Genomic DNA, 15,436 nt, shown 5'->3' on the forward strand with positions numbered 1-15,436 from the left:
TTCAGAAACAGCAAAAGTAGATGCAAGAACTGCAAGGCCGCACCTCGCGAAAAACAAACCTGAACCGGCCTTCAATGCATGATTCCATTTGCCTATCAGAGTTGGCCATAGGCAAGCCAAATTAGAAGTAGGCTAGTAATGGCTCATATTGTGAGTGTCATCCCATTGCCACCTGGCGATGAGGCTTGTCTGAGTACATATTGTGTATAGTCTGTTTTTAAATACTGAACACATACATGTATCAATATGTATGTTTGCAGTAAGTGTGGGGAGTCCTTCAAGGCTGCATCGTCACTCCTCGAGCACCAGGAAATTCATAGGAAAGGGAGGCCATTTGCATGCAATGAATGTGATAAATGTTTCAGCAGGTCTGGGCACCTACTAAGGCACCAACAAACACACACAAATGATAAACCATCTGAATGTAAAGAGTGTGGGAAGAAATGCAGGGTCTCGTCCGACCTCATCAGGCATCAGCAAACGCACACGGATGAAAGGCCCTACAAATGCAATGAATGTGGAGAGAGTTTCTGCCAAACATCCAGCCTCCTCCGACACCGGTTCACACATGGAGGGGACCGTCCGTTTAAATGTACGGAATGTGGGAAGGCTTTCATCCACTCTTCAGCGTTAATGGAACATCAGATTACACATACTGGAGACAAACCATTTGCATGTACTGAATGTGGAAAACGATTTGGGCGACGCTATCAACTTCACACACATCAGCAAGTCCACATGGAAAATACTTCACATAAATGCAGTGAATGTGGGAAGCTTCTCAGTCATCCGTCAGCATTGATCAAACAACAGAAGCTGCACACACTAGAAAAATCATATACATGCAGCAACTGTGGGAAGAGTTTCAGCAAAGCACATACCCATCTTCTTCACAGCCGAATGCATACGATTGAAAAACCATATGCATGTTGCAAATGCAGTAAAAGTTTCCTTCTACCAACTGCATTGGAAAAACACCAACTAATGCACCTGCAGGTCAAACCATACACATGTAGTGAATGTGGAAAGGGTTTTATTCAGTCAACTGCGTTTGTGAAACATCAACTCTCGCACACAGGGGCGAAACCTCATATATGTAAGGTTTGTAAGAAGATATTTAGTAATTCAACCACCCTGATATTGCACAAGGAGGTGCACACTGGTTTAAAACCCTTCCCATGTAATGAATGTGGAAGGAGGTTTGGCAAATCACGAGCACTAGCCTTACATGAGCGATTGCACACAGGTGAGAAACCATACACGTGTACTGATTGTGGGAAGAGCTTCACTCAGTCATCAATACTTATGAGACACAAGAAGATACACACTGGAGAAAGACGGTTCACATGTAGTGTTTGTCGGAAAAGATTCAATGTGGTAACTTCCCTTGTAAAATATATGAGAACACACACTGGGGAAAAGCTGTATGTTTGCAGTGAATGTGACAAGAGCTTCAGTGTATCGTCGGCACTTGTAAGACACAGGCCAATTCATACAGGAGAGAAACCAAAGACCTGTAATGAGTGTGGGAAGAGTTTTTGTGATGCATCGTCTCTAGTCATACATAAACGTCTACACACAGGCGAGAAGCCATATTCATGCGATTATTGTGGGAAACGTTTCACACAATCACAGCATTTGGGTATACACAAGAGAGCACACACTGGTGAGAAGCCATTTATTTGTACTGTGTGTGGGAAAGGGTTTGTTCAGTCAACAGTACTGATACAGCACCAACAAAAACATGCCAAAAGTCAGGAATAAGATTTGTTGAAATTGTCACATGTATGTGATAATGTCTCTAACTTGGCAAGACTACACCTAAGAGAAAATAGAGAAAGTTATGACGATTTGACCATCAATAACAAGAGCAGCAAACAATGTCTGATATCATGGAATTTGGACTGTACAAGGCGAAGGATGATGAAGCTAGCGATAACATGGTATCCACTTGAATGACTTGGACACCCATGATGGGTTTAACTCGCACTTTATTTCTTATATGTGAATGCATAAAAATAATTGTAAAACAAAGGGAATCTGCAAACAAAAAGGTTAATAATAGGAAGGGCAAAAAACACACTTGGGGGACTACTGATGGGTAACTGACCTGGTGGTATACCCTAATGTTCCCCCACATGTAACACACAGGTCTACGATTGAATCCATTTACATTCTAATGTTGCTGTTATATGCAACCTAACTTGCCCTCCAACCGTTCTATCTTGGCCCTCCTGTAGTGTCTCAGCCCCAGAGCGCTGGTGTTCCATTTATCTATGGTTAGGGGACAGATAAGAGAGGTTTGCCCTGTTGTCTCCAGGCAAAGGACTGGTTTGATGAATACCAATGTTTAAAACACACACTTTCTGTGCTGGAGACCATACATGGTGATAATCTCTTTTTAATTTTCCCTTTTTAGCGACCCCACAATAAGATTAAAAAACTAAATATTTTTTACAAAATGTAATACATGGAGAATGTTCAAAGTGGAGCCTCGGGTACACTGACTCTGAGGAGTCTCTTTTATAAATGGTGCTTATCCACTTATTTTCCTCCGGTTGATAATACAAAGCCCTCGGGACAAAAGAACAGGCCTACCAGTTTCAGTGCCTTCTATACAATGTACCACTTTCTTCAGGGCCTCATTACCGGTTTGGGCACCGACAAAAAGAGAAGAGAGGCTCGGCTAGAGACAGTCACCACCTTCAAAGCCATCGCCCATCGCGCAATCCATAACACTGGCCCTGAATTCCTACGAGACAAAATTGTCCCATACCAACCTTCCAGGAACCTCCGATCTCAAAATGCATTTCGCCTAGTGATCCCTCTGCATAGCTCCATAAGACTTGGCGGCTCCTCCTGCTCCGTCCAAGCGCCAATCATCTGGAACTCAATCCCCTACACATTCGCAACATCAAAAACCACCTGAAATTCAGAAAGGCCCTTAAAACCTGGCTCTTCCCAATACTCTCCTAAGCCACTGCACCCCCTGAATACACCACTAATAAATTCAACTGCTTTCAGTCACTTGACACACCACTACGTATGAACAACACGGCCTGCCGACTAGTACTCCAGGTAAGCCAGCAGCTTCTGTTGTGGCATTCCTGATCCACCATCAACTCACCCACAACAACATTCCCTCTCGACAAGTTCCCAAGCGAAGCCAGCAGCCTTCGCTGTGGCTACACTCGCTTCAAACTCCAGTCCACATGAGAGACAACTAACAATGAGATAAGTAGCCCAGGTTAGCACATGCACATCATTAGCTATTCACTGCCGTGGTTAACCTGTCTCGCTCATCCAGGGACACTCCCAACACTAGCAATCCCCCATCACAAAATGCTCCCCAAGTTGGGTACAACAAACCATTGATGACATGCACATTACAGATACCACTGTACAATAGGCCGAAACCTACGGCCTCTGAAGCCTAGGCCGCCCTCCACTTACAGCAATCTAGGTGAAGCCCCGGTATGTTTTTTATATGTTGAGAACTCCTGCACTGTCAAACCTGGGCCGCCTGTCCACCATACATGATCCTCAACTATAGGTGCTGTCTCCACCTCGGCTTACTACATGACGAATCATACTGCAGGGTGATACCTAGGCCTCTCTCCCTCTGTGTTTGTCCTGGCGATCCTGGTATGGCTGTGTGGGTTGCATGTTATGGCTGCTTGGTCTGCTTTGTGTTTGTCCTGGCGATCCTGGTATGGCTGTGTGGGTTGCATGGTATGGCTGCTTGGTCTGCTTTGTGTTTGTCCTGGCGATCCTGGTATGGCTGTGTGGGTTGCATGTTATGGCTGCTTGATCTGCTTTGTGTTTGGCCTGGCGACCCTTGTATGGCTGTGCGGGTTGCATGTTATGGCTGCTTGGTCTGCTTTGTGTTTGTCCTGGCGATCCTGGTATGGCTGTGTGGGTTGCATGTTATGGCTGCTTGGTCTGCTTTGTGTTTGTCCTGGCGATCCTGGTATGGCTGTGTGGGTTGCATGTTATGGCTGCTTGGTCTGCTTTGTGTTTTTCTTGGCATCCTGGTATGGCTGTGTGGGTTGCATGTTATGGCTGCTTGGTCTGCTTTGTGTTTGTCCTGGCGATCCTGGTATGGCTGTGTGGGTTGCATGTTATGGCTGCTTGGTCTGCTTTGTGTTTGTCCTGGCGATCCTGGTATGGCTGTGTGGGTTGCATGTTATGGCTGCTTGGTCTTTGCGTTTGTCCTGGCGATCCTATTATGGCTGTGTGGGTTGCATGTTATGGCCGCTTGGTCTGCTTTGTGTTTGTCCTGGCGATCCTGGTATGGCGGTGTGGGTTGCATGTTATGGCTGCTTGATCTGCTTTGTGTTTGTCCTGGCGATCCTTGTATGGCTGTGTGGGTTGCATTTTACGGCTGCTTGGACTGCTTTGTGTTTGTCCTGGCGATCCTGGTATGGCTGTGTGGGTTGCATGTTATGGCTGCTTGGTCTGCTTTGTGATTGTCCTGGCGATCCTTGTATGGCTGTGTGGGTTGCATGTTATGGCTGCTTGGTCTGTGTTTTTGTCCTGGCGATCCTAGTATGGCTGTGTGGGTTAAATGTTATGGCTGCTTGGTCTGCTTTGTGTTTGTCCTGGCTATCCTGCTATGGCTGTGTGGGTTGCATGTTATAGCTGCTTGGTCTGCTTTGTGTTTGTCCTGGCGATCCTGGTATGGCTGTGTGGGTTGCATGGTATGGCTGCTTGGTCTGCTTTGTGTTTCTCCTGGCGATCCTTGTATGGCTCTGTGGGTTGCATGTTATGGCTGCTTGGTCTGCTTTGCGTTTGTCCTGGCGATCCTGGTATGGCTGTGTGGGTTGCATGTTATGGCTGCTTGGTCTGCTTTGCGTTTGTCCTGGCGATCCTGGTATGGCTCTGTGGGTTGCATGTTATGGCTGCTTGGTCTGCTTTGCGTTTGTCCTGGCGATCCTGGTATGGCTCTGTGGGTTGCATGTTATGGCAGCTTGGTCTGCTTTGCGTTTGTCCTGGCGATCCTGGTCTGGCTGTGTGGGTTGCAGGTTATGGCTGCTTGGTCTGCTTTGTGTTTGTCCTGGCATCCTGGTATGGCTCTGTGGGTTGCATGTTATGGCTGCTTGGTCTGCTTTGTGTTTGTCCTAGCGATAAAGGTATGGCTGTGTGGGTTGCATGGTATGGCTGCTTGGTCTGCTTTGTGTTTGTCCTGGCGATCCTGGTATGGCTGTGTGGGTTGCATGTTATGGCTGCTTGGTCTGCTTTGTGTTTGTCCTGGCGATCCTGGTATGGCTGTGTGGGTTGCATTTTATGGCTGCTTGGTCTGCTTTGTGTTTGTCCTGGCGATCCTGGTCTGGCTGTGTGGGTTGCATGTTATGGCTGCTTGGTCTGCTTTGTGTTTGTCCTGGCGATCCTGGTCTGGCTGTGTGGTTTGCATGTTATGGCTGCTTGGTCTGCTTTGTGTTTGTCCTGGCGATCCTGGTATGGCTGTGTGGGTTGCATGTTATGGCTGCTTGGTCTGCTTTGTGTTTGTCCTGGCGATCCTGGTATGGCTGTGTGGGTTGAATGTTATGGCTGCTTGATCTGCTTTGTGTTTGTCCTGGCGATCCTGGTATGGCTGTGTGGGTTGCATGTTATGGCTGCTTGGTCTGCTTTGTGTTTGTCCTGGCTATCCTGGTATGGCTGTGTGGGTTGCATGTTATGGCTGCTTGGTCTGCTTTGTGTTTGTCCTGGTGATCCTGGTATGGCTGTGTGGGTTGCATGTTATGGCTGCTTGGTCTGCTTTGTGTTTTTCCTGGCGATCCTTGTATGGCTGTTTGGGTTGCATGTTATGGCTGCTTGGTCTGCTTTGTGTTTGTCCTGGTCGATCCTGCTATGGCTTTGTGGGTTGCATGGTATGGCTGCTTGGTCTGCTTTGTGTTTGTCCTGGCGATCCTGGTATGGCTGTGTGGGTTGCATGTTATGGCTGCTCAGACTGCTTTGTGTTTGTCCTGGCGATCCTGGTATGGCTGTGTGGGTTGAATGTTGTGGCTGCTTGATCTGCTTTGTGTTTGTCCTGGCGATCCTGGTATGGCTGTGTGCGTTGCATGTTATGGCTGCTTGGTCTGCTTTGTGTTTGTCCTGGCTTTCCTGGTATGGCTGTGTGGGTTGCATGTTATGGCTGCTTGGTCTGCTTTGTGTTTGTCCTGGTGATCCTGGTATGGCTGTGTGGGTTGCATGTTATGGCTGCTTGGTCTGCTTTGTGTTTGTCCTGGCGATCCTTGTATGGCTGTGTGGGTTGCATGTTATGGCTGCTTAGTCTGCTTTGTGTTTGTCCTGGCGATCCTGGTATGGCTTTGTGGGTTGCATGGTATGGCTGCTTGGTCTGCTTTCTGTTTGTCCTGGCGATCCTGGTATGGCTGTTTGGGTTGCATGTTATGGCTGCTTGGTCTGCTTTGTGTTTGTTCTGGCGATCCTGGTATGGCTGTGTGGGTTGCATGGTATGGCTGCTTGGTCTGCTTTGTGTTTGTCCTGGCGATCCTGGTATGGGTTGAATGTTATGGCTGCTTGGTCTGCTTTGTGTTTGTCCTGGCGATCCTGGTATGGCTGTGTGGGTTGCATGTTATGGCTGCTTAGTCTGCTTTGTGTTTGTCCTGGCGATCCTGGTATGGCTCTGTCGGTTGCATTTTATGGCTGTTTGGTCTGTTTTTTGTTTGTCCTGGCGATCTTGGTATGGCTGTGTGGGTTGCATGTTATGGCTGCTCAGTCTGCTTTGTGTTTGTCCTGGCGATCCTGGTATTATGGCTGTGTGGGTTGCATGTTATGGCTGCTTGGACTGCTTTGTGTTTGTCCTGGCGATCCTGGTATGGCTGTGTGGGTTGCATGTTATGGCTGCTTGGTCTGCTTTGTGTTTGTCCTGGCGATCCTGGTATGGCTGTGTGGGTTGCATGTTATGACTGCTTGGTCTGCTTTCTGTTTGTCCTGGCGATCCTGGTATGGCTGTGTGGGTTGCATGTTATGGCTGCTTGGTCTTTGCGTTTGTCCTGGCGATCCTAGTATGGCTGTGTGGGTTGCATGTTATGGCTGCTTGGTCTGCTTTGTGTTTGTCCTGGCGATCCTTTTATGGCTGTGTCGGTTGCATGTTATGGCTGCTTGGTCTGCTTTGTGTTTGTCCTGGCGATCCTGGTATGGCTGTGTGGGTTGCATGTTATGGCTGCTTGGACTGCTTTGTGTTTGTCCTGGCGATCCTGGTATGGCTGTGTGGGTTGAATGTTATGGCTGCTTGGTCTGCTTTGTGTTTGTCCTGGCGATCCTGGTATGGCTGTGTGGGTTGAATGTTATGGCTGCTTGGTCTGCTTTGTGTTTGTCCTGGCGATCCTGGTATGGCTGTGTGGGTTGAATGTTATGGCTGCTTGGTCTGCTTTGTGTTTGTCCTGGCGATCCTGGTATGGCTGTGTGGGTTGCATGTTATGGCTGCTTGGACTGCTTTGTGTTTGTCCTGGCGATCCTGGTATGGCTGTGTGGGTTGCATGTTATGGCTGCTTGGTCTGCTTTGTGTTTGTCCTGGCGATCCTGGTATGGCTGTGTGGGTTGCATGTTATGGCTGCTTGGTCTGCTTTGTGTTTGTCCTGGCGATCCTGGTATGGCTCTGTGGGTTGCATGTTATGGCTGCTTGTTTGTTTGTTTGTTTGTTTGTTTGTTTATTTGGTATAGCGCAGAACCAAACCCGAAGGGGTAGCTGGGCGCAAGCAGTACAAGATTACTTAAGAACTTAGTTACAGGAGGAATACAATTTAAGCAGTTCTCAATTAGATCAGGAAAAGTGCAGTTTATACAGTTCACATTAGATTAAAGGTAAGTGTACAAAGAACGCAGAAAGGAAAGAAAAATGCAGAACTACGGTTCAGTCTAGTTGATCGGATGTCATTCAGCTGGTTGCAGACGTCTAGTGTCTATATGGGAGGGGGAGGTCAAGCTAAGTGTCATTGGCACGAATCCAAGTGAGGACTTTTCGCCTGAAACTAGAGTAAGGTTGTTCCATTCTGAGATCCAAATGGAGTTTGTTCCAAGTTTGCGCAGCTATGATTGGCAAACTAGAGCCGCCGGCTGTACTCTTTTTGTATCTAGGCATCACTAAGGTGAAGGCGTTAGTCAGTCTAGTGGGACGGTTTGAGGTTCTCTTATGGATTCTGTTGGCCAGATAAGGGGGGGCAATGTTGTTAAGAGATTTGGATGTGAGGGAAAGTATTTTGAGGGTGATCCTATCTTTGATTTTTAGCCAATGGATATTTTTCCTAGAGGTGGAGATGTGGGCTCTGTTAGGAATATTTAAAGCTACTCTGATAGCGTTATTTTGGAGAGTTTGTAGTTTGTCAAGGATATACTTGTTAGAACCTGCATAGAGGGCATTGCAGTAATCCAGCTTGGATATGATGAGAGCATTGGCTAATGTGATGTAGCTAGTCTCAGTTAGAAATGGCCTGCATGCTCGGATCAATTTGCAAGTATATGCAGTGGAGGATGCTAGAGAGTTTGTTTGTTTTTTGAAGGTGAGCGCTGAGTCAAGATAAACCCCGAGGGTTTTGACTGCAGGCATCACTTTGATGACGTTATTGTCGATGTTAAATGAGGCATAGTTAGGGTCAGGTTTTTTGATGGCCAACGCTGAGCCAAGGATCAGTAGCTCAGTCTTGTCGTCGTTCAGGCAGAGGCCATGGGATGCCATCCAAGCCTGAATGAGGAGATATATCTTATTTACTAAGGCTGTGTCTTCCAAGAAGTTACCCGAAAGGGGGATTAGAATCTGAGTGTAATCTGCGTAATTAGTGTAGACAACACCCAGACTGTCCAACTTATCAAACAGGGGCTTAGTAAAGATGTTGTACATCGTCGGTGAAACACATGATCCTTGGGGAACACCGCATGAAACTTGTATGGGATCAGCGGCTGCTGAGGTGGAGAAGACTCTCATTGTCCGGTTTGCAAGGAAGGATTGTACCCAGGTTACGGCATCACTTGAGAAATGAGCGGCCGAGTTTAGGTGATTGCATAAGACTGCATGATCTACCAAGTCGAAGGCCGCAGATAGGTCAAGGAGGAGTAGCATAGCTGATTTACCATTGTCCTTCAACTCGTCAATTTGGGTCTTGAGGTCAATCAAAGCTGTTTCAGTACCATGAAGGGGACGGAAGCCAGATTGCCGTGATCCTAGTAAATTGTTAGTTTCTAAGTAGTCCTGGATTTGCAGGTATGCTACTCTGTCTATGATTTTAAGTAGGAAAGGGACGGTAGTGATGGGTCTGTAGTTAGTTGGTATAGCAGGGTCAAGTGTTTGTTTTTTTAGTAAGGGAAGCACCCAGGATTGTTTGAGGTTGTTAGGTACTAGATTAGACTTAAAGGATGCATTAATGAGTTTTGAAATGAAGGGTGCTAGGTGTCGAGCTGCATCTTTTATAATTTGGGCCGGACAGTTGTCTCCTTTACACTTGGAGGGTTTTAGAGATAGTATGATTTTTTCTGTCTCCAATATGGATATTTTTCTGAAGCTAAATGGGTGAGGGGTGTTAGATTAGTTTGGGAGGAGCTGAGGTTGCAGTATGGGTTCTGTTGGCAGGAGCAAGGAAGCTTTTTTGTTAGCAATTTTGGATTGGAGCAAGCTAAATTTACCCGCCAGGGCATTTTGTATATTAGTGCACCAGGGCTTATTTTTAGGAATGTTGTCAGGTGGGGTTATGGGTGTTTCCATTTCACAGAGGATGGAAAATAGCTCCTTAGTGTCTGATTTGGCTTTAGAGATTCTATCATTGAAGGTATTTTTTTTCATACTTATGATTTCCTTTTTATACTGTTTGGCGAGGGTGGCTAATTTAGTTTTGTTCTCCTCAGTGGGTGAGTGTTGCCAGATTGACTGCAACTTTCTTTTTTGGATTCTAAGGTCTTTCAGGTGTGGCGTGAACCAGTTGTTAAGGTGACAGAGTTGTTTGCTTCTGCGCAGCTTGGTAGGGGCAATCGAGTCAAGTGCCTTGATCATTGAACTGTTGTAAGCTTCTACAAGCGACGTGGGGTCTGTGATGTTGTCTAAGTTATTAAGAGTAGGGAGAAGGTGGGATAGGAGTTGTTCTGATGTGATGTCTTTTTTACTTCTGGTGGGGAGTGGTGGGGCCATGAGTATAGGTTTAGGTCGGATAAGGTCTAGTGAGGCATTGAATACAATTAAGTGGTGGTCGGTCCAGGATTGTGGTATTATGTTGGTAATGCTGATATTACAGTTCCGATCAGCAACCCAGTCTAGGGTTCTACCTTTGGCATGAGTAGGAGAGGAGACTTTTTGAGTTAGGGCGTAGTCATTCAGGAGTGAGGCGACAGATAGGGCATGTTTGTCGTTGCTGTCATTAAAGCCCAGGTTAAAGTCTCCCAGTAATAGTATTTGAGCGTAGTCTTTAGTATTGTTAGTTATGATGCTGGTTAGGTCGTCTTCAAAGGTTCCTAATGGTCCAGGTGGTCTGTAGATAACATGCAAGGTGAGAGTCCGGTTACAAGAGAGGTGCAATTTGGCAGTAAGGAGTTCACAAGATGGGAATATCAGGGTAGTAGCTAGTTTGATAGGTAAAGTGGCTTTATGAATGATGGCTAGGCCGCCACCTTTAGTGTTAGGTCTATCGACTCTTAGTAGTTGGTAGCCGTCAGGTATAGCTAGCATGATGGCAGGGCCAGCCGCATCATGGAGCCATGTTTCGGTTATAACTAGTAGGTCTAAGTTTTCATTAGTTAGGGTGTCCGAGATCTCAGTAGCATGGGCGACCATGGATCTTGCATTAATGAGAGATCCAATTATTGATAAGGTACTAGTTGGTTGAGTCGAGGGAGGTTGTTTATTTTTAGTGGGGGCATCTCTTTGTGACGGTGGCTGGTTAGTAGTTATAGGAGCAGGGCGGGGGGTGGTAGGTTTGGGGTATTGCGAACGTTTGTTTGCTAGATCGATATAGCCTCTGTGATTGTGGTAGGAAGATGGTTCATGAAGACAGGACAGTCTTGCCCTCAGTCTCATGTTTCTGTCCTTAGCAGGGTGTGAGTCCGCGGATGCAAATGCCATGGTGGTAAGGAGGCTCAGAGCAATGTGTAAGGATTGGTAATGGGTGATTTTCATTCTGGTTGTGGGCAGGGATGAGTGGGTGGGCAAGTCCAAGTTCAAACTATGGGCGTGGACTAGGTTGTATGCAAAGGCATGTAGCTGGTGGTTCGGCGCCAGAGAGGTCTAAGCAGTCTGTAGAGAGACCTGTATATTGGCAGTTAGGTGAACTAGGCAAGTACCAGTAGGCTAGGTTCTATGTGGGCAAAGCGGTGGCAAACTAGGCAAGTGTAGAAGGCTAGCTAGGTAGTGTGTCACCGGAGTGTGTCAGGGCAACTAGAAGCACATTGAAGTATATAAAGTGGCTAGGGCAGTGTTATACCTAATGACAACCATGGGGCAGGGGCACAGGTCAGGGCACAAGTCAGGTGAGGTGCTATCTGCAGCAGCACAGATTAAGGCAAAGGTCAATTGTGGTCTATTGGCGACCATAAGGCACAACACAAATTGAGGCACAAATCAGATGAGGTCTGATGGCGACCATAGGGCACAGCACGGATTAAGGCACAGGTCAATTGTGGTCTATTGGCGACCATAAGGCACAACACAAATTGAGGCACAAATCAGATGAGGTCTGATGGCGACCATAGGGCACAGCATGGATTAAGGCACAGGTCAATTGTGGTCTATTGGCGACCATAAGGCACAACACAAATTGAGGCACAAATTAAGTGAGGTCTGAAGGCGACCATAGGGCACAGCACAGATTAAGGCACAGGTTAATTGTGGTCTATTAGCGACCAAAGGCACAGCACAAATTGAGGCACAAATCAAGGGAGGTCTGAAGGCGACCATAGGGCACAGCACAGATTAAGGCACAGGTCAATTGTGGTCTATTAGCGACCAAAGGCACAGCACAAATTGAGGCACAAATCAGGTGAGGTCTGATGGCGACCATAGGGCACAGCACAGATTAAGACACAGATCGGGCAGGGTCTAATGGCGACCCTAGGTGCAGTACATTGTAAATGTGGTGGAGTTTGAGACCAAGGTGAGACAAAAGTCTAAGTTAGGTAGCGCCAAGGTTCTGATGGGCCACTTAGGCCAGTGGAGACGTAAGGCAGCAGCAGTGACGAAGTTTGACTAGAATAAATGGCACAGGAGTAGACTACACACACATGGGTTAGGAGACGTTGAGTGGCGAGTGCACTACAAATGCATTAATTAGGTTGACGATGCAGATGCGATGCGAGTGGCTCAGAGGTAGTATACTACGTGGATGGCTGGGTGTGGGAGACGCTTACCCAAATATGTTGCGGCAATGTGGCAGGAGTCGGGCAGCGTTTCTGGCCCCTGGCTCCTTTGGCACACGACAGGCTCCAGACAGGAAGCCTTGAGGTCGGCCTTAGGGGCGTGCCGGCGTTCGCCTGCCGGCGAAAGGTGATAGGCTTATGGCAATGAGCAGGGCCAATCAGGTCAGGCCTGCAGTGGTAGTGTGGGGCTGAGGCAGCACATCGTAGTGGACGACGAAAAGCAGGCGGCCATCTTGTGAGTATCACAGCCTCCTCGAGGACAGTGGCGCCTGAGAAAGCAAAACTGTGAGGAGCGGTCGCGGTTGAATGGGCTGCAATTCTGGACGCACAGGGTGGCTCCGTGGGAAATATATTTCAGATCCCTTGAAAACTCGATCTTAGCGGCGAGGTGCGCGGCGGGCTGCGGGGGCCTGCGGAATTGTGGGCTTCGTCCTTGCCTCACCTGGGTTGTAGCCAGCACTGCTCCAGCAGTGTGGAGGGGGTCCTGAGCCTCCAGGCTCGGTGCTAGGTCTGCTTTGTGTTTGTCCTGGCGATCCTGGTATGGCTCTGTGGGTTGCATGTTATGGCTGCTTGGTCTGCTTTGTGTTTGTCCTGGCGATCCTGGTATGGCTCTGTGGGTTGCATTTTATGGCTACTAGGTCTGCTTTGTGTTTGTCCTGGCGATCCTGGTATGGCTTGCATGTTATGGCTGCTTGATCTGCTTTGTGTTTGTCCTGGCGATCCTGGTATGGCTGTGTGGGTTGCATGTTATGGCTGCTTGGTCTGCTTTGTGTTTGTCCTGGCGATCCTGGTATGGCTGTGTGGGTTGCATGGTATGGCTGGTTGGCCTGCTTTGTGTTTGTCCTGGCGATCCTGGTATGGCTGTGTGGGTTGCATGTTATGGCTGCTTGGTCTGCTTTGTGTTTGTCCTGGCGATCCTGGTATGGCTATGTGGGTTGCATGTTATGGCTGCTCAGTCTGCTTTGTGTTTGTTCTGGAGATCCTGGTATGGCTGTGTGGGTTGCATGTTATGGCTGCTCGATCTGCTTTGTGTTTGTCCTGGTGATCCTGGTATGGCTGTGTGGGTTGCATGTTATGGCTGCTTGGTCTGCTTTGTGTTTGTCCTGGCGATCCTGGTATGGTTGTGTGGGTTGCATGTTATGGCTGCTTGGTCTGCTTTGTGTTTGTCCTGGCGATCCTGGTATGGCTGTGTGGGTTGCATGTTATGGCTGCTTGGTCTGCTTTGTGTTTGTCCTGGCGATCCTTGTATGGCTGTTTGGGTTGCATGTTATGGCTGCTTGGTCTGCTTTGTGTTTGTCCTGGCGATCCTGGTATGGCTGTGTGGGTTGCATGTTATGGCTGCTTGGTCTGCTTTGTGTTTTTCCTGGCGATCCTGGTATGGCTGTGTGGGTTGCATTTTATGGCTGCTTGTTCTGCTTTGTTTGATATATTGAATGGTGCTGATTTTATTTTTTAAAGTGGTCTGTGAGGTTGTTGCATAGTTTCAGTCAAGGTATCTGTGTGTTGTTGCATCCAGGGGGCGGGGTTTCTCATTCTGTTTATGATTTTAAACAGTTCTTTTGCGGTGTTGGTGGCTTTGGTGATTCTGTTGACATAGTATTTCATTTTGGCCTTATGGATTTCCTTTTTGTATGAGTCGCTTTGTCGTTGGAATTGTAATTTCTTGACTTGGTAGTTTTTTTTCCCTCCATTCTAGTTCGAGGTTCCTATATTTTCTTTTCATGGTGCTGAGTAGTGGGATAAACCATTTTGCTGCCGCTCTTTTGCATGATGGGGTGAAAGGTTTTTCCTTGGAGATCTTGTCTATTGTTGCGGTGATCTACTTGTGAAGTAGTTCTGTTGTTCTGTCAAGGTCAGCTTCATCCAGAGTCGTTGCTGGTGGTTGTTGATTTCTAGTAGTTCTACTAAGTTGCTACTTTTGATGGTCATCCAGTTTCTTTTCATGATAGTCGGCAGTTTGTCGGTTTGTTTGGCTGTTGATGTAACTAGCGTGATCACGAAGGGGGTGATGAGGTGGTTGCTCCGGAGGATCTGTATTGGTGGCGCTGTGGTCATGAGGTTTTTGTATGGAAAAGATTGCGTCTAGTGTATGTTCCACCACGTGAGTTGCTCCTTTCACTAACTGATGTAGTTTCATTGTCTCCAGTTGTTTGGCTAGAGATTATTGTGTTTCCTTGGTTTCTTTGTCAAACCAGATGTTGAAGTCTCCATGGATCATCAGGTGTACCTGCTTGATGGCTAGGTTGGTGATGGCTTTAGTGAAGGTGTCCACGAAGGTTGCATTGTATGTGGCAGTCTGTATACCAGGAGGAATGAGGTTTGTTTTTGGGGTTGCTGTTAAGCAAAGGATTAGGAATTCAGTTGTTGATGTTTAGTGGTTCTTCAGTTTTAAATTTCTGGTATTCCTTGTTTGCTTGTGAGCACTTGAAGTTGTCAGGGAGGCAGTTACGGAGTGTGATTTTGTAATTGTCGTATAGCCATGTTTCGGGTATGAATAAGATGTCGATACCTCCATCGCACGGGAAGTTGTAAATCTCAGTGGCATGTTTGGACATTGTTCTAGCGTTGATTAGGTTGCAATCGATCTTTTTGACGTGGTTAGGATTTGTTTTTTGATCCTTGTTTTGTCTTGCGGATGTTCAGTTGGATTGCTTCTGTGTTTTCGCAGATTGGTTGGTGATCCGTGGAGCCTGCTTCGTCGTTGACGTGGCCTGTTAGGTTGAAGAATTCTTCAGCTTCATCATCTGCTGTGTTTTACTGTCATTGCTGGCAGTGCCCTTGTTTTTTTGTGACATACAGAGTGAGGGTGTTGGTATCGTACCTCTCTCTTCTAGGGTCCTCTCTTCTTTTTTTGCGAGGTTCCAGTAGGTTGTCAGTCTGTCAGGACATGCCGGTGGCGTTGAAGTGTTGAGGTGCTGCAGTTGTTGCCCGGTACGGTGTAAAATATAGGAAGTATTCTCTTGTTATGATTTTTGTTCTGTTGGCCGTATTGTTTGTTTGGTTCCGTTCTGTATTTTTGACGGTTTCTACTGGAGGAGGGTGAGGGTGTCAATCTGTTCAGATTGATCCGTGTTCCGATCCTCTTTGGCGGCGGCCAGCT

The 15,436-nt window shown here is 47.3% G+C and overlaps 1 protein-coding gene across 1 annotated transcript; it reads left to right on the top strand.

Moving 5' to 3' along the window:
• The first annotated feature begins 234 nt into the window (after positions 1-234).
• LOC138517029 (zinc finger protein 271-like) lies at positions 235-2,195 on the top strand. The gene has a single exon (XM_069632539.1). The coding sequence runs from the start codon at positions 247-249 to the stop codon at positions 1,762-1,764; it is 1,518 nt and encodes a 505-aa protein (XP_069488640.1). The 5' UTR covers positions 235-246; the 3' UTR covers positions 1,765-2,195.
• The last annotated feature ends 13,241 nt before the right edge of the window (positions 2,196-15,436 follow it).

This window comes from Ambystoma mexicanum, chromosome 6q (assembly GCF_040938575.1).
Source record: "Ambystoma mexicanum isolate Mex_15411 chromosome 6q, UKY_AmexF1_1, whole genome shotgun sequence".
NCBI lineage: Eukaryota > Metazoa > Chordata > Amphibia > Caudata > Ambystomatidae > Ambystoma > Ambystoma mexicanum.